Raw genomic sequence first — 24650 nt, 5'->3', positions numbered from 1 at the left:
TGACTAGTGAGAAACTGTTAGCGCCTACGACATGGGTATTAACAGCATTTTTATTTTTAATTATAATTCATGTACATATTAGAACAAGGGAAGGGAAGACATGTAAACTAAATCTGATGACACAATGAGCCTACCAATTATTCTAACCTGTCTAGATTATAAAATGCATGTGATTGTTTTAAATGTACGCTACAGTTACTGCTTTGTCTAAAATTTTAAAATTGATTCCTTATTTAATTCATAAACAAACTAATTTCAACAAGGATAACACCAGTCTAATGATATGATAGTGTCATAGGATAAAACAGCACTTCCGCTTTAATACACAGTACAATGTCTGACGACTAGACATATTTTCATGCATACAGCATGTGTGTCTGTCTGTGTGTCTGTATGTATGTATGTATGTATGTATGTATGTATGTATGTATGTATGTATGTATGCATGGTTATGCGTGTGCTTTCATCAACTAAAAGTGGAAAATATACACATGCAAATCATTGCCTACATCTCAACATAACAAAAGAACCCCTCCGGTGTTCTAAGTGGTTAGAGAGTCCGCCTCGGATGCGGGAGGTCGCGGATTTAAACCCGAGCCGAGTCATACCAGCGAGTTATAAAAATGGTAATAGAAGTGCCTTCGCTAGGCGCTCAGCATTAAGAAGCGTTGGAACTGGTCGGCCTGGAGTCAGGATAATGTGACTGGATGGAACATGATGCTACATGTCTGCGGCATGATGCCCGGTGCTAGACATCACTATAAATTGCCACACTGCATACATCAAAGCGATATGAATGAATAATTGTTAAAACTATGTTATAAATCTAACAAAGACACACAATCACACAGAAAAGCGGATAATTTTGTTACATTTAGACCGCAATGTTCATCCCATTATTCCCAGCAGTATAATATGGCTTCTTGGAATTTGCCTGACTGCAGTGTTTCATTACAAAGCAGAAAATAATGCATGTTTGTATGTAAGTTATCGTTTTTTTGTTTTTTTTTTGTAGAGTTTAGCGCCATTTTTCAGCACACGATAGGCTATACATGGCGGCCAGTATTGATGGTGGAGGAAGAACCCGAGAAAACCCCGGAAAGAACCACAAACCCTCGAGAAGCTACTGGCAAGCTTTCTCACATATCCACATTGGCCGAATCCGAGACTCGAACCTACTCAGACAGAAGTGAGATGGCAGCGATCCGTAACGGAAAGCGCTTTAGACCATTCGGCCGCTCGGGGACCCCTTGTATGCATGTATGTATGTATGTATGTATGTATGTATAGCGTGCGTGCGTGCGTGCGTGGATGCGTGCGTGCGTGCATACATGCATGCATGCATGCGTGCGTGGATGCGTGCGTGCGTGCGTATGTATGTATGTATGTATGCATGCATGTGTGTGTGTATGTGTATGTGTGTGTGTGTATGTATGTATGTATAGCGTGCGTGCTTGGATGCGTGCGTGCGTGCATACATGCATGCATGCGTGCGTGCGTGGATGCGTGCGTGCGTGCGTATGTATGTATGTATGTATGCATGCATGCATGCATGTATGTATGTATGTATGTATGTATGTATGTATGTATGTATGTGTGTGTGCGTGCGTGCGTGCGTGCGTGGATGCGTGCGTGCGTGCGTGCATATGTATGTATGTATGTATGCATGCATGCGTGTGTGTATGTGTATGTGTATGTATGTATGTGTGTATGTGTGTGTGTGTGTATGTATGTATGCATGCATGCATACTTGTGTATGTATGTATGTATGTATGTATGTATGTATGTATGTATGTATTTATGTATGTATGTCCTTGAACGGATGGATGCAGGTATCCATACATTTAACGGTATCGTTGGATGTATGTATGTATGTGTGTGTGTGTGCCTATAAATATTCTGATACATGTATATGTGAATATTTAAGGGTTTCCGTTCTCTCAACAATCTATTTGACTGTCTGTTAGAGTGGAAGGACTGGTCTCTTTACTATATCTTCGTCGATCCAAATAAATAGCTTCTCTACATGCGTTTCATGTTTCGTTTATAAAGGTACATGATATGTATGCTCTAATAAATTATGTGATATGTACACTATTTTGTAGAAATGGAAGTGTCATCGTTATTTTCGTTATCATCATCGAGGTCAAGCAGGGGGAAAAACCTCCTCAGGCGGAAGCACTTGTGGCCGTCATAACCCAACAGCCCACGGATCAGGTTGATACAGCAATCCTAGTGATTTCAAACATGAGGATTCGGAAACCAAGTGTAACAGTTGTGACAATAGTAGTTGGAATATCCACACCGATAACAACGTCGACGACTGCAAGGATAACGTCAACACCACCATCCACAACACCAACAAAAACCACAACGCCTGCGACATCTACAATATCAGCAACAATGCCAGAAACATCTATGATTACAACTGGAATTCCAACAATGACTACTACACATATTAGCAGTACGTCGTCAATCCAAGATACGACATCTAAAAGTATAACACTGACACTATCAACCTCGACGCAGCCAACTACAAGTACAAAACTGATACCATCAATCACGACGCAGCCAACTGCAACCTACGATACATCATCACCAACTCTGCAACCGAATTCTACTAGCCCGACATCAGTGACCACTACCACTAATACAACGTCGTCGAGTATAGTTACGGATACAACGACAACGCCTACAACATTTATTCAACGGACAACAACCGTTATAGAGTCAAGTAAGTTCAGATTTGAGTGAGAGACAAGTGAAATTCAAATTGTCGCGTTAATAAGTAAATACGTAAGAAAGTGATTAGGAAAGTAACTAATTACATACACGTGCAGTAGGTATGCAAACCTGTTACTTTTCCGTATTTTTCTCATTGATAGCAACAACTACTACAAACTGCATGCCTCTAAAACTGCGTCCAATACAAAATACGTTTACAGCAATGGAGTGGGTGTGACACTAGAATACAATGCAAAGAAACGAAAATCTTTCAAGTAAAACGTTTTTCTACGTGTCACATGTTTTAATGCTAATTGTATAGTCAGTTAATTTTCTGGATATTTTTATTTTCTATTCTCACACTACACCAAACTACCCATCCTTCCAATTGCAAACGTATAGACATACATACTTTCAATGTTCATATATGTATGTATGTATGTATGTATGTATGTATGTATGTATGTATGTACGTACGTATGTATGTATGTATGTATGTATGTATGTATGTATGTATGTATGTATGTATGTGTGTATGTATGTATGTATGTATGTATGTATGTTTGGATGTAGGTATGTATGTATGTATGTTTGGATGTAGGTATGTATGTATGTATGCATGCATGCATGTATGTATGTATGTATGTAGGAGGGCTCTCAAAAGGCACTTATTTCGACTGCAAGAACAAACTTAAAGACCTAATAATGTTTCCTACCTGAAATATTCTCAGCTTGTTTTTTATTTTTCAATGTTTTTCTAATTTCATGTTGTTTATTTTTGTAATAATAATTATTATGTTTCTTATCAAATAGGTGTTGTCTAATGTTGTAAAGCGCTTAGAGCTTCTAAAGATTAGGCGCTATACAAAGTCCTCATTATTATCATTATTATTATTATTATTATTATTATTATTATTATTATTATTATTATGTGTGTGTATGTATGTATGTATGTATCTATGTACTCATACAAACATATATATTTTTGCAGCGACAAAATTCATTATATCAAATAGTGCTTAGAAAGCAAATCAAGAAATTACTTTTCAAGCATCTTTTAAATAATTCTCACGACAGAGACCACTACCTCAGTTCACTGGGACCTTATGCGCTCCATGCCTCAAATGTGATCTCTTGTTGAGAGAATACAGTCACATTTTTATTTCAAAGATTTACCATATACCTGTTCCAAGAAAAATATATTTGGTATTCAACGTTAGCCGCAAAATACGTTTCGGTAGTTGTGTGTGTGTGTGTCTGTGTGTGTGCGTAAGCAACAGAGGAGGCGAACAGATCACGTGCTTGAAGGTCCAGTTTTGAAAACTAATGCTTCCTACGAAAAACGAAAAAAGAACAGGGAGTTGGTGAAGATACCACTCAGGTCAAAATCCGGTAATGGTCCATATCTCGATACTTTGGTCATGTCGTGTGTCGCATGAACGAATTTTTTAAAATATGCAGAACACTCTCCCATTCCAAGAAATCTTCCCGGATAGCATGCAACCATATCAACCGAGATAACATCCTTATGAACGTATCTTGTAAACCATAATCCACCGTCTCCGTATTTGACACAACTCGATATTATATCATTAAGAAAATGAAACCGGGTTGGTTTCCACGAATTTTTCTCTCTAGCAAAATGAATAATTGTTCAGTATCATCGATATATTTTAATGCAAGATTTTTCATTTTTGTATGAAGAGAATCTGTTTAATAAATAATGCATTAGGTCGTACCAATTTATCAAATTTACTTTTTTCTTCGATGCAAATATTTCCATATGGTCTAAGCAATTCATCGTCGTTTTCAGAATTCTGAAATAACCATACTGATACCGGATCGGTTTTACTTATTTCATTAATAAATCGAATATATCTCCTTGGTAAAATTTAACAGTTTGATTTCGTGGAAATATTGTTACTGCATTAGTCCAAGCATGCGCTTTATGATCAATAATTTCGATCGAAGCTCCTTTTGATTTATATTTTGGTTCGTACAAAATCTCTTTTGTTATCGATTTTAGTATTATTGGAAATTTTAGTTTCTTTTCTAGCTCCACGACATCTGTGATAGAAGCTCCAGTATCTTGAATTATTTCTCCCCATTCGTTTATTATTTGACGTCTTTTATCTGTTAGACCGTTTCCAAGAGTCGAAACGGTAAAATGTTCTGTTACTCGTTCGGCTACAGAATTTATTTTTGAAAATGCCATTGGCTTCAGATTATCAACGCTGGGTTTATCATTTTTCTGAAAAATTCTATAAATAACCGCGGTTACAGGATGTGCTCTTTCATAGTACGGTTTGTCAATACCAGTCAACACTCCTGATTTGGAATTTTTACTCAGTATGGCAATTTTTTTTTTTTTGTTATGAAGAACAGGATCATATTATGCACGGATAATTCAATTGTATGTTTCTGCTAGCACAACTTTAAAAAAATATTTTCGATTGTCGAGATAATTAATATCGTTCATCCTAGCATCGACAACATCGGTGATTTTGAACGTTGACCGGACATGAGATGCACATCTTTGCTAAATTCTTTCTTGACGTCGTGAATTTTATTAACAAAACTTTTATTCTTCGGATCAACCAGAGTTTTAACTGGTAAGTCAGGGGATCTTCATTCACATTATAATTAAGACAAACATTTAAATTGAAATATTATATAGAAGTTGGTTCGTGGACTGTTATAGCTATTTTTGCTTCTCTTCCAGTTACTTATTTGATTCTCCGTTGAAATTCATCATTGATTTGTTGGATCTGATAACTCCCTGTAGGAACAGAAACAAGTAACCAATCGGGAGTTCCATCATCCTTATTTTTATTTGCAAATAAAAGCGTATTATTTGCTGGTAATCCAACAAATGATTTTGATCTTATATTTGACCAACTGTAATATACTAGTAATTGTGCTAATGCCATTTCTTTCACTGAAATTGCAGTTGGAAAGTTGACACTAAATTCTGGATTAACTGAATTTACTGATATCATCGGTTTTTTTTTGTTGGAGTCGTATTCGTTACGATTTGTTGTAGTAGCTCGCTTGGCAATGTCATTGTTATTTAAATCCTGATTTTCTAAATCAATCACTGTCATTGCTTCATTGTAAATTTTAATCATCTCCGTGAACTCAAAATCTGATATTTTTCCATCTCTAAGGCTCCTTGATAATAACGAGGATAATTTGGAGTATGATATAGTTGCTGTATGTAATTTTATTATATAATCGTGCAATTTTGCAGTTATACAAGTACATATTTTTTGCAATGATATTGAGATACTGGCAATCGTTGTTGTAGTTGAAACACAAATGGTCACAGCTACGGCTGCCATCATTTTTATTGTTGATAATAATTCGCCGGTTCTAGCAATAACAGCAGACGCTGAATAAATAATTATATCAACAATAACTACACTTTTGAGATAATTTTTAGTTTTACTACATTCTCGTCAACGATATTTTTCAGTTTTGTTTGCCATTCACGTGCTTGATTGTACCTAAATTTTTGAACGTTGATCGGAAGGCTCATTATATTTTACTTAGTAACCAATTGAGGTCTTTCAGCCGCAAATCCCGGACACCACCAATAAGACGTTGCGGTCAATTTTTCATCAGCAGCTTCCAGAATAAATATTTCTTCGTATCCTTTATTTAATATGATAGACACAACGCCAGAAAAATTATCGGTTGAATGACGCTAGGGACACGTAGTAAATATCTTAAATTTTGCAGCGCTGAACACGGACAGCCTATAAACGCCTGTGACTTCTGCAGTATGTTTGATAATGTTATTTTGGTGTGACCATGTTGAGAATCCTGATGATACTGTGTATAATATCTTGGTAATCTGCCCGTGGGGGATTTTAATTAGATTAATTTTTTTAACGATCTCAGGATCCACTTATGACATCTTCTAGATTTTTTTAATCGTTTCAATATCTGATATAGATTTTTTAATATCAGAGAGTTTACATCAACAGTCAAATGAGTGCCAAAAAAATTATCTGCGATTTCATCAAGTTTTAGAAAGTTTCAACGAAGTCTTGTAAACGCCCTTACGTGAGAATCATACTCAGCTCGTAGCGTGAATAATTTAGTATCTACTGTATTATAGCAATTGTTTACATATTTTTTGTTGCAGCATCTTCATCAGATGTTGGATCTCTTAAAACAACTATCTTATTTCCTTGCATGCTGAGCTCGCCTGTCATTGTATCACCGGTGTTCCGCAAACGATTAGCAACGCTCCTTGCATTTCATTTTTTATAGTTGCCAATGATATATCTGAGTCTCTGATATTACCGTCGTCAGTCAATTCTGGAATGTTATCCGTAGTAGCACCAAGAACTCTACAAACTATATCATTCCATTTGATATTGCTGGTCTTGAAAACACCGTATTAGTCCTGAAAAATAACGACCTCATGTCGATAAACTCCAGAGAGGTTCATAATATCAGCGAGTTCATCTTTAATCGCGTAATTTGACAAATGAATATAATTTTTTTCCCTTGCCCTTGATAGAAGAAGATTTTCCGTAAATATCAACCATTATATACTTTAAGATCTGTTTAAAACGACGTGATTACTTGTACAATTATGCACGTCTTTATGAGGTGGTAATAATGATTTTGATATAGCACTGAACACATTAATTACTTCACGACGACGTATCGGTGGATCCGTTAATGTTTGTATTGGTAATGTTGAGTACCAGACTGGAGTTTATATTGTGTTTGTATATTTAAAAATTCAACTGGTGGAGCCAACTCTTACGAATCGAAATAAACGATTCCACGTGAATCAATAGCGTATGCCACCCAATGATTACCAGGTCTTAAATTATCATCAAGATTAATAATACCTGTTTCAAAATTGTTTGGTTGTAATAATAACTGATCATGCATGAAAACACCTCTGAAATGTCAGTACTTTCCCTCACCGCTAAGGGGTTCCTGACAATCTTAGACCCATTCCTTTTTTATGTCCTTGTCCTGATGCTTTCTTTAAAGCCATTCCAGCGGCGGTTCCAACAGCACCTAACGCAGCTGCTTTTGCAACGGCAGGTGCGGCTGCGACTATTAACGCTGGTATAGCTGCAGGAAGTGGAAATATTTTTCCTACTCTAATCATATCGTTAACAGCGCTCGGAGAAAGACGAAGCAGAACTCCCGTTTTTGATTAAAAGACCTTTTTAAAATTTGTAAGTTGAGTCTTGGTTAATGATAATTTGTTTGGACCACCACTAGAAATTTTATCTTTGTTTAGTGATATTTGTGTTCCGCATTTACTCGCGAGTTTTCATAGTAATTCTTTCACCTTACCGGAAGTTAGAGTGACTCTAACGTGACTATACGACTATTTATAATAGAATAGGTGATTTAATTACATGTTTTCTACTGAAGCGTCAATAACTCTCATTCTTCCACCAGCACCTTCAAGTAACATTGCTTTATCTGAAAGAATAACTGCAATTGCTCTGTAGTTACCACCAGCGGGTAATACGTTTACCTGAGCTCGAAAGTGATTATCAACAACATATTGTCTAGTTAAATCAAGATGTTCCAGCGAAAAGTAATGGATTGTTGTAAAATCTAGCTGTGATATTTGTAAACCAGTATCTATATTTTGATCACGTCCCATAAATGTTATTAACCGATGATATGTCCGCGCTACATGATTATTTGCCAAATTCAATATTGTATCTTCAGATGGTTCTTGATACCCGTTTATCCTTAAGGAAAGTTCAGAGACGCCAAGTTTGTTAAATATCACATGACTGCGTATCGGCGAATTTACTCGTGCAGTGTTTTGGAAAGCATCAAATGTATGTCGTGGTGCAGAAACACCTTGCTGTGATGCTATGTGCCATGCAAATAAACCATTAACAGCGCTTTGAACACCATCTGTATTAACTGTCAACCATGATAACAATGATTTACCACCTGAATCCATAAAAGAAAGTAATTTGTGTTCTTCAGCAGTAGTACTTTTCCAGGATCAGCTCCCTCAGCATGCCATATATCATCATCATCATCAGATGCTTTCTTACAAGCAAAACTGTATCCATGGCTTCGAAAATAACCTTTCTATCATTCTGCAAAATCCAAAAAATATGTGACAGTGGAATTGCGCATGAAAATCTTATACGATCACCTTTCAACATTGATCGTCGTGTTGTAAATCCACATTCAGTTCTGGATAAGCACCATGAACCACCAGCCTCACATCGGCGTCATTGTTGTCGGCAAAGTTTCTTGGTCGTCTGATATTATACTGTCTGTAATCAGGATGGTCAGAAGTATGTTTGGCGAACATCATTGTCGATACATCTGATCTTGTATAATCATCTGAATATCTTGCTAGACCTATTATCGTCGTGGCAACGAAAACGTCCTTTTCAATTGATTAAATACTTCTTCCGTCGATGATATACGTGGCACTGTCAAACAACGCCAAGATACCGTTGTTGACAAAACCATCTCTAACATTAGCTACATATTCAGTATCATCTGTTTTTATAATTTCACTTTCTACCTCAATAAATGCTTCAGCAGGTAAGAACTATCTGCTCGTATCATGAACTTGTAATTCGATTCTACCATGTTGATTTGGTTGGCTTGTGTCGTAGGAATAAAACAGATCATCGCGTATAGATTCATCTTTGAGAACTGGTGCGTCTATATCGAATGCCGGATGGATACACATTTTATTTTAATTGTTATCGTCCAATACCAAGACAACTTCCTGCTATTAAATTTGCCGTTATATTTCTTTCTGCTTCACCAGCTAACTTGATAGCTTTGATTTGCGGCTTGATTTATTATTTTACTGACATTTGCCGGCATAACTTAAGTGCTGGTTAATTTTACTTGCTGTGGTTTTCTTTGTACTAATCGATATAGTCTATCCTTGACTGTCGAGAACGCTTTACCGGCAGGATTACCAATATCATTAATACCTTTATTACGAATAACCTCAATAGCCTTCATCCCTAACTGTTTTGCAATCGGTATTGCTTTTGGAGCAACCCTTCTGAATAGACCTATAGCAGTATCACAGAGTCCATCTCTGTAAATCGCTTTGTAAGTTGGTAATCGTGAGTTTACTACCCTGACCATTACAGGTCGACGATGAGCATTATGTATAAACATTTTTAAATTACATGCTGATTAATTAATTGTTTAGTCGCTGTGATAACCATCAGCAATTTCATCGATGAGAGAACTGTAAATGTTGCGATCCATAATACCGCCAGTAAATAATCTTCGACAAATATCAGATATTTCATTAATAATTTCCGGCGAATTATTTATAGCACGTTTTCCTCCAATCAGAACTTCTAATCTATCCACGTAAGAAAGAATACTTTCAGGACAAGTAATAAGATTGCTTCGTTCTGGCGTATTTGAGTAAAAACCACTTCCAGTAGCGCCTGACTGAAATCCGTAAATTTCATCAGGGCCACTACTTTGCTGTTTAGCTTCTTCAACGGTTATATTATTTTCTTTAGATATTTCCTTTATGCATTGTATCTCTATATATCATTGTTTCTCGTTTGAAGTTAATACAAGTAGTTGTATCTAAAGAATGTCGATTTTTATACTTTAGCAATCCATTTTTCGGGTTTTACTCGTTCAACAGAATCTTTATGCACCAATTTCTCTCCATTTACAAAAAAAGCAGCAATACCTGTTGACTCTACTCAGTCATAGAGTAAATTGTAATATCTTTCATCAAGTATATTTCTATAAGCCCTAGGTGTTTGCTGAGGAGGTTGTGGCTCTTGTTGTCACCGGAGAATTCGTGACCCTGGAGACTGAGGTTGTTTTTGTTGTCGTTTTATTTGTTACCGCGGTGGAGGAAGTTGATGGGAAGTTTCTTGCTGCGGAGATTGAGATTCAGGTTCAAATGATGATTTTCTTGTTTGTGGAGTAATTGGAGGAGATGTTGGAAGTTGCGGAATTGTCGACGAGGAGATTGTGATTGTTTTTGTTGTCGTTCTATTTGTTGCAGCAGTGGAGGAAGCGGATATGAAGGTTCTTGTTGAGGAAATTGTAGTTGTTGTTGTTGAAGTTGTAACTCCCAAAGTCTATTTATTTCTTTAATATATTTATCATAAGTTTCATCATTACTTCTGATCACGGGGTTGCTATAATACAAACGATATGTCCATTTAAAATAACTATATTTATTTACGTCAACATGGTCAGGTTTTAAAATTTCAGACTTTCGAAAATAACTATCAAATGCAGCACGAGACAATTTACCTCCTCAAAAAAGTTCTTCAACAACACCTTCTATACATTTTTTTAATCAATTCAATATTTCTTTTTATAATTTCAGGTTTAGGTGCAAGATCTTTTTTTTATTTAACTAATGCCTTCAAGTATTTCTTCGCCTACAGGAGGGGACTGAGCAGTAGCTATTTCAGTTGGGAGATTTTTCAAAAGTTCTTTTGTTTTCCTAGTATATTTAGCAATCAGTTCTTACGTTGGAAGAAGACCTTCAGTTGATTCTGCAACTCTTTCAGTAACCTTTGTAATGGGTTTAAATAAATGTTCCGTACCTTTTGCATATTCAACTTGAGATTCTTGACGTTTTTGTCTAAGAGAATGACGAACAGGCAAAAACTTTTTGATTGCTTCCAATCTTTCTCTAGCTAATCTAGCTATATAAGATTCAGCACCAGGTGCCATTATTGATATAAATAATGATCTAATTATAGCAGCAGAGGAGTAAGAAAAACGACAGTTTGACGTTATTGACCTTTGCTTTTTTTCGTTTCGGTAGGAAGCCTTCATTTTTTAAAACGGACCTTCCAACAAGTGGTATATTCGCCTATTCTGCTCTGTGTGTGCTAACCGATTACCGTATGAGGTTGTATTATTTTAACTTTGAGACATTCATGGTCCTGTGAAAATTGTTTCATGAGTAAGCACTCCTATTACTAATTTACATATGTAAATTATAACGCAGAAGTACAAACGCACATTCACTCACCCACTCATTCATTCACTCAATTATAAATATCGTATAAATCTAAATCGGATTTGATTGTTAACATTATATCATTTCAGCCACCGCTTTTAGCAAAGATAATTATACGTCCATACTTGGTACACCTTTGCAACTCACGTGCATGGTCACCAGTTGGAATGGCAACCTGAATATCAGCCGCGTATCGAAACTCAGTCAGTCGGAAGTTAATGTCATCAGTTTGGTGAACAATGAAACTGGGAGCATTCATACGGGCTTTGCTGTGAATAAAACATTTACGGAAAGCAACGTTTATGTATTCATATTCGTTCTGAACATGACCTGTGATGACGAAGGGACGTACTACTGTAAAAGTGGCTCGGTTTCTGACTCTGCAACTGTGAAACGTAAGTATTTATTAAATCATGAACACGCCGCTTTCTTCCAATATAATTTGAAAAATTCTTAACTCCAAATGCAGCAAATTATACTTTGCATAAAAAGAGGTGTCCTTAATGCTGTTCGAAACTATAGATGAACTATAGATATTTGTGAAAATAGAAATCATGTTAAATAACATATTTAGTTGATTTAGGCACAAGATGGTCTTACAAGACTTCTGATATATAATTATGAGAAGAATATTTATTAACATACCAAAGATTTAAAAAAATGAAGACTGAATAAACAGACAAGGGTAAACATCCCTGTCATTCGGCGTGTCATGAGTCAGCTTGAGAATAAATAAAGTTTATGCACTGCTGAAAGACAAAGGTAGCCACTTAACCTGTACATCGTCATAGCTATTTGCTAAGATCATATCGTTTATATTTAGTACACATACAAGGATTAAAATATATTAGGAATATAAACTTAATTCTTACCACTTTATTTGAAAATGATTTAAAATATGATAGCTTATTTTTTTTTAAAGAAAAGATAACTAATATTTTGTTTTTTCCATCCAGGAGAACGGGAGAAACCAACATTACAGGTTCCAGACATTATGATTAGAGATCAATATCACAGCGTCAATTATCCCTTTGTATGCGAAGCGGAAGTAGAAACTCCAGGAGAAGTTCTAATAGCAGAAGTGAATAGAAACGGGACCTATTCTCATTATGAAGGCTATGGCGAGAGTCGACAGAATATTACCGTAGATTGTGTCCAGAAGCAAATATTTAAATTTTACATAAACGGAAAATTTACTCAAGATTGGGACAATGCAAAAATTCGTTGTGTGGCTATGAACAATTTGACGAATGCCGCAAATGACATTCTAATGGTTTCAGACGAGAAAACTATACAGCTACTTCCAGGTAATCTGTAGTGTACAGTCAGATATCCGATGTAATGTTTGGAACCTTTAAAAATCATACATTTACAATAAATGTAATGCTTACAGTCATTAAATTATTATAGTTCTCTATAATTTTCATCGAGGGGAATAGAAAAAGTAAATTTGGGGTTTTGTACCGTGATTTAACGGATATATCTTGCTCGATATAGTAATGATAATTACGTACTTAAATATAATAGAATTTGCATTAGGTTCTCATGTGGCGTTTTTCATACAGACAAAACTGAATGGAATGATTCATCGACCATTGTACAAAAGAAAGAATCTGTGGTGTACACATACCTTTACAAAATTTGGAATATATTCCTAACAGTACCTAAATGTAATCATGCTTTAAAAGAAATATTCAAATAAGATTTATCCTATGGTATAGTCACGATTATAAATAAGCGCAATGTCAGTCTTTTTAACAGTTTGTACTTTTAAAATCAGCATTTTGAAGGCAATAGATTCTTATGTCTTTTCGGTTGTGTGCAGTTATGTGATTATGACATTCTTTACAACTTTGAGATCAACCGTACATAAATACACCCTGATGAAGTCAGACATGTGATAAAGGTCTCATATATCCTGAATAAATATTAGAGATTATTATGTATACTTCAACATGAAAGGATTATCCACACATCCTGAATAAATTAGTTCCTTGTTGTATAACCTTTAATTGTAGGTGAGCTATTTTAAGACGTTAATCAAATAGAATAATATAAATGAACGTTGTATGCAACTTATACATTCTGAGCACACTCGATTGGTCAAATCTAAAGCAAAATTACAAAACAAAATTGTCGTGAAGTTATTACCAACCATCCCGTAGCCTAGTGGTAACGGTGCATTGTCTAAACAGACGAGGATCTTCTGTGATACAACAGTCTTTTCCATCAGAATCTCTTTTAATAATTTATTATAAAATAACTTCATAAACTATATCTTTAACATGGTGAAATAGGAATATGTTGATTAAACTCGCGTATGTATTTATCTTGGAGCCTATATTGTAGATATTCCTGACCTCAAAGAAGTGTTTAAGAAATATAATTGAATTTCTTCCCTCACCTTTGCAGCTGATATATGCTCTGGTGTCGCAGATGGTTCAAATATTACACATCCTTACAGTGCTTGTGAATTGTTTCTCACGTGCAAGTCCGGTGTACCTGTGCTAGGAAAATGTCAGCAGGGACAATGCTTTTATGACAATATTGGAATCTGCCGAGCACGTGAGTGGTATAAGTTTTCACTTTTTTGCATTACCTCTTCTTCCATTAAAATACAAACGAGAAACTAAAATGGGACGGAGGAGATTTATAACCATTAAAGAATATAGACCAATAACTTTATAAACACTGTAATAAATAAATAAATAAATAAATAAATCGGAATTATTACAAAATGGATGTCCAATGTCCCTCTACATACATTTCGAATTTGCACGTGATTTTCGTTCCCTGTCGTTCAGCAACATAAGTAATGATGTTTTGGTATGTGCATCATCACGTCATAGCAACACAACAGCGCGTGAGGAAATATTGTATTAAAAAATATAAGATCGCAAGTAAACAATGTCTGTCGATACTTTTAAAATTATGCACACATTTTAATGATAACTATACTATTATTGTTCATATACTTGTACAATTTAATATATATTTTAGAAGGAAATTTGAATGTGTAGCTCTGAATTTTATATGAGATACATATATGATTTTATGATAAGTGATCAACGCAATATACAATAAAATTCAAAGTGTCCAAAAGGAAGTAACGAATTGATTTTAGTACATAATGTTGTAAAGTCCTTCCATCACCGAGGTAAAGTGATAACGCAAGCTTGTTAATAATTTAAAGGGCATCTAATAAATATTTTAGAGATCAAATGATTGCACAACAGCAATTTAACAAATTATTAATGGTTTAAAAATAGAAATTTGCATAAAATGTTTCAAAAAGCAATTAATTAGCACATGTAAAATAGAGTATAAATATAGATAATAACAGCTCATCCTTAAAGGGACTTGAAAGTGCGTTGTAGATTTGGGGCACTCGTATTCCTGCTTACACGTACCAATCGCAAACACCTCACGAATAAGGACACATAGTCATAAATACAGACATTCGTGAATAGCATATTCACTAGCATGGCACCCCAGTCATTAACTTTCCTCTAAATACACATTCTGGATTCCTCTGGCAGAAAACAAGGCATAGAAAGATTATTCTTGTAGGCTACATCATGCACCAACGCAAGCGAGAAATTCAGTCGATCGATACTGATTGATTATGCGTAAAACATTAAAGTGAAATAAGTGCAATTACAATTGGGTATAATATTATTATACTGGTTTGATAATTAATTATATATATATATATATATATATATATATATATATATATATATATATAGAGAGAGAGAGAGAGAGAGAGAGAGAGAGAGAGACATAGGTAGATAGACACTCACACAGAAGTAATAATCATAAAAAGTCCAATTCAGTAAATCAAAGAAAGTTCCCAAGCGCTTTAGAGCTATATCGATACCTTTTTTCAGGACTGACAACACAAATGAATATCAATAGCAAGTACCGAAACGTGCACTAAACATGTATTTACTTATTGCTTTGTTATTAAATTCAAAATCAAAGAAACTGATACGAATAAATCCTACAAAAGCAAGAAAATCAACCGAATTTGACCAAATATAATTCTTGCTGGAAATCATTATAAGAATGAAAATGGCTATATATTGTATATATTGATATATTTAAACGTACCAAAGACCGTAATCAACCAATTTAATTTCATATCACGTATTATCATGAATTTTACATCTTCAAATTGTGTTTTGTGTCTCTTTATATTAGTATGGAGAGGGAGAAATATCAGCGTATACATTCGGCAATAGAACTTTTCATATAATGAAGGTTAGAAATATATAAGGAAACAGATGGTATATATAAGTAGATCCTTGTTACTAGTATTATATACTACCATCCTCAATGAATTTAACTACTTAAATCTGTAACATGTGCTGCAACTTACCCCTGTGACAAAGTCAATTAAAATGATATTTGTATTTGTTCCTAATGACAGACATGTATTTTTTGTTTAGTTGGTTATTTGTATGAAATATAAGAGTACGTTTTGGCAATTTCTTTTTTATGTCTACAACTGTTGCCCACATTGTCAAAGGGGTCTTTCTGTACGAGCAAGCACTTTGGTTTCGGTTTCCATTGCATTCAACAATCAAAATGGAAAAGAAGACGGATTGTGAAACGAAGGTTAGGGTCTGCTCTGCAATGTCGGCAACTGTGTTTTCCCGTGTCAATACACATACCTCTCTGTTTGAAAAATCAGCTAATGTAAAAGCGGGCAAACGAGTTTTCAAATTACTTGAGATGTGTACCTGTTAATGCTAGTGACCTTAGTGATTATTTTTGGATACAAGCAGGTTTATATTCTGTGAGTACATGCATTACGTGGATATATGACCCCCTCCTCGAAGAGTCATTACCTGTGGAAGTCCTGTATCCAATATCACCTGTATCATCGATAAGTTGAATTACTATAGCGAACCATAGAACTGCTTGGTAATTAGTAGAATCTTCCAGCATTTAAAAAGAAAATCTTACATAGTCTTACTGCCCCTACCACTATTTTGTATTTAATATTTTATGATTTAAAAAAATTAATTAGATATAGTAGCATCTTAAGGCAATGATTTAAAAATAGTTTATTGTCATTATTATTATTATTATTATTATTATCATTATTATTTCTGTTTCAGCTAAGTGTCCATGTAAGTATATAATGTCATTATTTTTATGTTTAATTTTTTTTCTTGCATAATGCGAAGAACAACCAATACGGCTTTTATATTCGTCTCCAATATTTTTATTTTAAAGAAAAATAAAGACAACCTCAATTTATGATCGCATGCAAACATTTCCAGTCAGGCTGCGTATTACTCTTAAGTGTATTAGGGTCTTGTATCATAAACGGTATATCTTAGTATTTTAGAATATGTTTTGAAAAATTAAACGTTTCTTTCTTCATATGGTTTTTTAAGTTAATTTTGTTCTTTCTGTTATTTGACAAGGATCAATCGAGGTTAATAGAACCCAATCATTATATCTTCTGTATATATATATATATATATATATATATATATATATATATATATATATATATATATATATATATATATATCAACATGAGGCCGTTGCTTTACCTACAGGAGGATGGTTTGATTTGGTTGATTTAGAGCAGAAACATGCTTTCTTGTATGAATGATTCAAGATGAAACTCACTTTTTCAATTTTAGTCCTGTACTGCAGAGATACGGAAGTCAACATAGGAGACAGCGCGTCAATCAGCTGTGAAATCCTTTTCTGCAACAACTCTTTCTCTCTCTCAATAAAACATTCTGAAGAGATTTTGTTCAGCAATGTCAATATTTCGGGTAATAATTCTCTGAAGTCAGACGACAAAGACATACAAATTTCGGTTTCACATGGTGCAGCGGAGGTGACTCTTACATTTAACAAGACAAATTGCAACTACACCGGCGAGTACATAATTGACCTGGACAGAGGAAGCTTCATAGATCATACAACTTTAAGACTGAAGGGTAATATAAGTTTGACTTATACTTCTTTATTCTATATAGCATGTTGCTACATATATATGGCAGGATAAGTAATGCCTTCAGTCCCACCCCACCCCTTAATGAATACTGCAATCACAGTTTAGCAGTGTTTATTTTACACAACAATTGATAACACATGTACGGCATACACATGCCTTGTTAAATCTTAGAACGTGCATAACGCAATTGTCATACATAATGTTACTTTAAGCAAAATTTAATCTAATCTGAAATATATTCACCACTAATAACATTTCTGGCAGAAAAATCATCTCATTTTTCTTAAACAATAAAAATAATTTTTCCTCTTTATGAAAATCCCAATTTTATTAAAGTATATATTTCCTTTAGGTTAATCATTGTTGGCATCAATAAGCCTTCGACTGATTATTTGTCGGAAGAAAAATATTCAATTTATTTCAGTTCCTCCCAAGATACCTACACTCCAGTTGCCACAGTCGATCGTGGCTTACGCAGAAACTACCATATCCTGTACTGGAGAACAGGGAGTGCCACAGCAGGATATGTACATCGAAGTGATGTACAATGGCAGCAACTTTTCAAAGTATGATAAAACAACGTTAACAAGAAATAGCCAGAACTGCAGTAATATGGGCACTCTGGTGATGAATTTTCTTGTCGAAGACATGTGGGATGGTGCTCGAATTCGGTGCGTTATTGGCTACAACAGCTCATCAAGACTGGAATCGGATGTACATGAAATCAGCATAACATATACTGGTATCGTCTAACTTTCAACCTATTCAAATCCTACGGCGTTTTGTTCGTATAGAGTCAGACTTTAGTACGAAATGTACATGTTATTCTGCTTCAGTAAATATGTTCATAACAATAAAAACAGAACATATTTCTCTTCAATGTCCATACATCGGCTCTGTATTAGGTTCATCCTAAAATCTGAACGACTTTAACCGATGTAAGTCGTCACATTGCCAAGATGTTGAGAGCGAAATAATGTAGTGTACGGATCCAGTATCAAAACAATCTTCTTTATATATCCTCCTCCATTCGTATCATCCAATGATCAAAATTGCCTTCACTCTAGCATGCGTTATTTCAATACATCTTCTTGAGGGAAGAAAATAAAAACACATTCAAATAAATCATCTGCATTGATGCAACCTCCTCTTTTTGCTCTGAATGAAGTCATTCAGAGACTAACTGTTTCAGTATATATTCGAATAAGGATAATACCTTTTATGGTAGCAACGTTCGCTGAAGCTTGAGTGTTTGATGCGGGTGGGGTTGAAGCCGAATGCAAATATTGAGGTTTTCCCTACTCCAAATGGATTCTGAGACCCATTGAAATATGCATTATCGTCATTCTTAGATAAAAGCAAACTACAAAGATTAATATATTTAGGTGCAATTTGAGTTCCTTTGGACGAGGTTTAAATCAGGTACGTTGTCTTTATTTATTAACCACTTTAAGCAAAGTTCATTTAAAAAATCTTCATACAAAACTATAATATATGCTTTCAGATACAACCTAATGTTGTTATCACTGAAGATGTATGTTATTAGGTCCACACATTTTCACTGTTTTGAGTATAATTTATATTGATGTCATTTTCAACAGGTGTTAGGTTTTCGTCCACTAAATCCACTGGGCTCATCAATGGTACGGTGCAGATGACTTGCATAGTCAATGGAGTTTTCAACGGCGACAACGTTGTCATTTCGAGATCAAATTCAGGAATCTTGGGAGAAAAGACCGTGTCCAACATAACAGTTGGCAACTCAACCAGAAGTAACATTACAGGCATACAGATAAGTACAACTAATGTATCGGTAAACGATATGTTAGTTCACGTCAGTATCGATTCCCTCCAGTGTCATGATGGGGGAACGTACTACTGTAAAACCGGAAATAGGACAGCGACCACGACATTAGAAATATGGAGTAAGTAGACATCTCATAAGAAATAGGGAGTGTGTAGATTATTAATAACGATTGCTATTGTATTCACTAATATCGATATTCTTGCACTGAGAGAATAATGACGTTGATGTTGATGTTATCGGGTCTAACGGGCCATTTTTTACTACACGATAGGGTATACATGGCAACCACTATGACTGGTGGAGGAAGAACCCGAGAAAACCATGGAAAGAACCACCCACCCACGAGAAATTACTGGCACATTGAGAAAATAAGCAATAATCATATTCATCATAACGGGCCAGTCTTTTAAAGTGCAGATAAAACTAAGTTTGTTCAAATTAGAAATCTCTAAAACATATTGTTCGATTTTTTTCTCCAACAATCTATACCATCAAATATTTGAGTAATATCCGATATTGCAGAATTTGTTGTCTTTGTCAGATTAGAAGTATATATGTCAACTGCATGCTATGTCACATTTTTGCATGTTCCTGGCTGAATAATGAATGGTTAGAATACAGAGAAGGTTTAAATATTAATGCGAAATTGCAAAACAATATCATTCATATTGCCCTCAGTTTTCACGATGTTCAGAATTTCGAAATTTCTAACACAATTGATTATGTATCCTTATTCAATTATATATAAGGCTTGCATTATCGTATATATTTAATGGCAACGATAGACATAAGTACAACTACTATTTCTTATACTACTACTACTAATACTATTAATGCTACTACAAGTCTTAATATGATACCATTTTTACGAGAAGAGTATATTTCAAGATTGTAGTCTTTGAATTTTCAACTGGGACTCTAAAATGGTATTTATTACTTGTTACAGGAAAGCCCGATAAGCCCAAGTTAAAACTGCCGGTGGTCGTAGTAAGTAATGGATATAATCAAGACAGCGACCCCTTCGTCTGTGAGGGAAACGTGGGTTATCCCGATGGAAATCTTACTGTTCAATTCAACAAGGACGGAAACTTTAAGGAGGCCCAACCTTTTTCTTCCAAGATGATCACGGGCAATGTAACTGAGTGTGGGAGAGTGGATAGATTTGAGTTTTACCTCAGTAACTTTACAACCGACCTACATAATTCGACTGTGCGATGTGTTGCAACAAATAATAATACGTTGTCTAATGAATCGGCACCATTTGATGATAAAGTCCTTCTCCTCGTCCCAGGTATATTCATTATAATCTAATACGCACTGTTTTTATATTAGATTTAGCATGCATTTAGACGTTTACGTCTTTGCACCAGATTTTTTGTATATTCTTCTTTCCTTAAGTTATAGCATGCCATCATTATGTCATTTAGTACGTTTCGCTGCTGCCTATTGGTGCGTAGTCTTCTAAAACATTTTGCGGGCTATCAGAAACTTTAAAAAACCTATCATGGGGATAAATGACATAATCTTATCAAAATAGTATTATATGTGCATAATTCATTAAACTCCAATAAAAACCGGTTACTTGCTTTATTTATTCTTGCAAATGACCTTGTATAAATGATCGTTCTTTATGAAAGTTATGAAACGTGTTCAATAATACCACGGTAAATGGATGCATTGTCATAAACTATGGTATTGTATGAAAATCACAAACTTCTTGTTTAACAAGCTTTCAAGATTTCACTCATCTTTTAACTGAATAGATTTTGAAGTGTCTAAGTTTTCATATAATGTTGCCTCAACATAAAACACGTTATGTTCACACATTTCTAAATATGAACTTTAGTAAGAAAACATATAATGGGTAGTCTCCTCCCGAAGCGATGCAAAAGTACAGCTTTCGACTTTTCAGCTGCATCATGCGTTATATATCTCTGTATTACTAGTGTCTCGTACAATTTGTACGATTGTTTGTTATTGAAAATTGCATCCTGTTTTTATATTGTGCAGGCAATACGTGTTATGGTGCGACGGAGGGTTTGATTTTACCATACCCATATCCATCTGATGACTGCAAGAAATACGTATATTGCAGTGGTAATCGCACCTTTGTGAAAAATGGTGGATGTACAGATGGAGAATGTTATTACACTGATATGAAACGATGTGAGCAGGAGCGAACAACTACTACAATTGTTCGTAAGTAGAAGGTTTATTTTCCAAAGACACTAATCGATTACATAAGTATCACAAAATCAAAAGTATTTGACAATATCAGATCTAGTAAACCCATGGTTAATCATCAGCTGAGTGTATGAAAGCAACTGCATAGAAACGTTAAAATGTGATTCCAAAGTATATTTGGTTTACCTCCCACAACAAAAAGATTGGCTGATAGCAGAAACTTTCAGGCATGTGATATTTTCATTGCTTACAATAAAGGCACGTTGCATTGGTTATCTTTACGATTCCCTAAATTTTGATGCTTTTTTCCTATATGTACAAACGTAAGTTGCAAAATCTTCCATTGCAAGTTTATTATTATCAAACTCTTATGTGCAATTCTGAATTATTATTATTCTTTTTCCTCAGCAACAAGGACGACTCAGGCAACATGCCCATGTAAGTATAGCACACGCTGAGATTAAACGTCCGCTGATACATCATTATGTCTGCTAAGTCGTAGGTTAATATAACCCTAACTGCATGAAGAAGGCTATACTATATTAAGACCGTATGATGCAAATAATAGGTTTTGCTATTGATCAAACACACATAATATAAGGACAAATATATTGATAGTGTATGAAATAGCCAAATATGTAAAGCAAACCCAAAAGTTGAACTGTTTCTCTGCGCCTGATACATTGTCCTGTCCTTTGACGCAATTGTCAGTTATATGATATCAGATCCCGTATTTTGTAAACAGACGACCGGCACTACCTATTTTACATTTTCGACCTAAATTTTATATTGGATTGGTTACGTTCTACTTGAAAAACAAACAATGCTCATTCCGTTGAAATTATAGAAAATCGTACCATAAATCGAAATATATGTCACTGTGATCGCTGCTGGATATCATATTGTGTTCACTTTGGTTTCTTTCAATGTTTTATAATGCCCAAGTCATGTCGTTTAAACTTTGGTGGATTTTTATACATTAAACATAAAGCTTCCAAATGTAAACCAAGCATGTCTACGTATAAATCTTCAATAAAATGGCAAACATTGTTTATCAGGTCATATATAGCTGGAAATGGTGAAAAATATAATCTCGCAAAGATTCCCATTGCCGAATTGTAAAACAAATAATCAGTTAATCCATTTGTTAACTGACGCTATCGAGATTATTAACTAACCTTGCAAATCATGAAGTTGAATTGTTTAAGTATTGACAACTTCGGAGGCGAGAAAAAAAAAAATCAGTGTAATTGGCTGCATGTATTAAGAATCCACTTCCTGTTTTGAAATCCTTATGACTCGATTCAACTATGACGCCCGAAATAATGGTATATGGACTAATTCCGCCGAGTTTGGAACAATCTTCTTTTTGGTCCAGCGGAACGCCGATAAATGTCTTTACGTGCATTATTATCACGCATATCGGCCATTTCTCTAATTCTCAGTGCATGCGTAACTCCATAACTGGTCATCTTGGCTTCAACAACTGAAAGTTTAATGGAATCTGTCCTTCATCAAGAACTTAGTCAGACTGCGTGAATGTCATGTTTGCCTTTACATGGATGTCTCCACAACTATGCCATTTTAACATTTTAAGTGGCTTCTTCCAGCGTTAGGTATAGAAAATAAATGTACAATTACAGTTGTAAATGATTGAATATTCTGTTGTAATACTGGACATCATGTCATATCACTATGCAAAGCGTTATGACTTCAATCAGGATTAAAATACATAGACGTTCGTCGGCTAACTTAAATCACAGAGATCCTACTCGGCTGGAACTTCCACGCTTTTTATGCTATGAAAACGTAACTAACATATTTTTAATGCGTGCTCATTACATAGATTTCTGCAAACAATGCTTAGACAATTGTCGCCCAGTTTTTACATCCTGTGTGTGTTATTTAAATGCTATGTTTTTATTTTTGTGTGAAAAAGAAGCAAAGTACTATTAAAAAATAAAGCATCAAATTTTCATAGGCATCATCGAATGTTGTTTTTTATAAAACATTTTCTTCCATTGTATGTTGTAGTGGCTGATGGTGATAATAATGGCTATTTAGTAGTAGTAGTATTAGCAGTAGTAGTATAATATCAGTTGTTACATTAATCTTATTGTTATCATTACTATTTTGTTATTAATGTTCGGGTTCGTCTCTCCATCCTGGTTGTTTTGAATAATTATCTGTTAATACTTAAGGAAAAGTGTTTTCCCACGTCTTGGCAGTTGGCACCCAATATATTTAAAATCAAAAAGCGTAAATTATTCTTCAAAAGAGACGGATCACGACTGAAAAGAGGCATATTTGGTCACGGACACCGTTTTGGAGCAAATGTTTGTATTATTTCTTGGAGAAGTAGCTGAGGATGTATGCAGCATGAGCAATCTAAATATTGGAATATAGTGTCTGTAGAAGTTATTATTGTTCTGTAGTTCTGAAGTTGCACAATCTGACTGGTAGAAAGATTCACATAGGAGAACATGTATTGTTGAATATGGTGATTATGATCTCAGATACAATTGCAAGACATGTATGCTACATGTTGCGTAATGAGACAAATATAAATGCTAATACATTTTGACAGTTTCCTTCAATGATATTGATTTAAATTATGATACATAGGAACGAATCTTGTATCCCTTTCTCTCTTAACTTTAAACAACGCCACGACAAGTTGAGTAATGTCAATGAATATTTCTAAATTATATTGTATGCAGTGAGTCGCTTCCAGTGGTTTTGCATTTGTCATCATTTGGCATGTCCGAATATCAAATAAGCTCTCCCATGTAAATATTGACTTATCTTTATAATACCATGCACAGTAAAGCGTTGCACGACATTTGTGATAACGACAAAATGTCTTTGGAAAATATTATTGACATATGATTTGTCATTAAATACATCTATGGATTTCACATTTAGAGTTGAAATATACCAGTGATTGTGGG

General features: G+C 34.7%; 1 protein-coding gene across 1 annotated transcript in view; it reads left to right on the top strand.

Annotated features, from left to right (window-relative positions):
• The window catches only part of LOC149798514 (uncharacterized), a 75798-nt gene that overhangs the window by 37263 nt on the left and 13885 nt on the right, over positions 1-24650 (top strand). The window contains exons 9-19 of the mRNA XM_089957131.1: positions 2106-2734; positions 11812-12117; positions 12679-13029; positions 14135-14294; positions 15926-15948; positions 17386-17691; positions 18133-18450; positions 19310-19633; positions 20462-20806; positions 21526-21714; positions 22108-22137. Coding sequence (XP_089813257.1) covers positions 2106-2734; positions 11812-12117; positions 12679-13029; positions 14135-14294; positions 15926-15948; positions 17386-17691; positions 18133-18450; positions 19310-19633; positions 20462-20806; positions 21526-21714; positions 22108-22137 — 2981 coding nt within the window. The remainder of the gene's footprint in view (positions 1-2105; positions 2735-11811; positions 12118-12678; positions 13030-14134; positions 14295-15925; positions 15949-17385; positions 17692-18132; positions 18451-19309; positions 19634-20461; positions 20807-21525; positions 21715-22107; positions 22138-24650) is intronic.

This window comes from Sinohyriopsis cumingii, chromosome 5 (genome assembly GCF_028554795.1).
Source record: "Sinohyriopsis cumingii isolate HCF-2022 chromosome 5, ASM2855479v2, whole genome shotgun sequence".
NCBI lineage: Eukaryota > Metazoa > Mollusca > Bivalvia > Unionida > Unionidae > Sinohyriopsis > Sinohyriopsis cumingii.
Note: the sequence above shows the minus strand (reverse complement) of the source record. Positions and strands in the feature narration are given on the sequence as shown.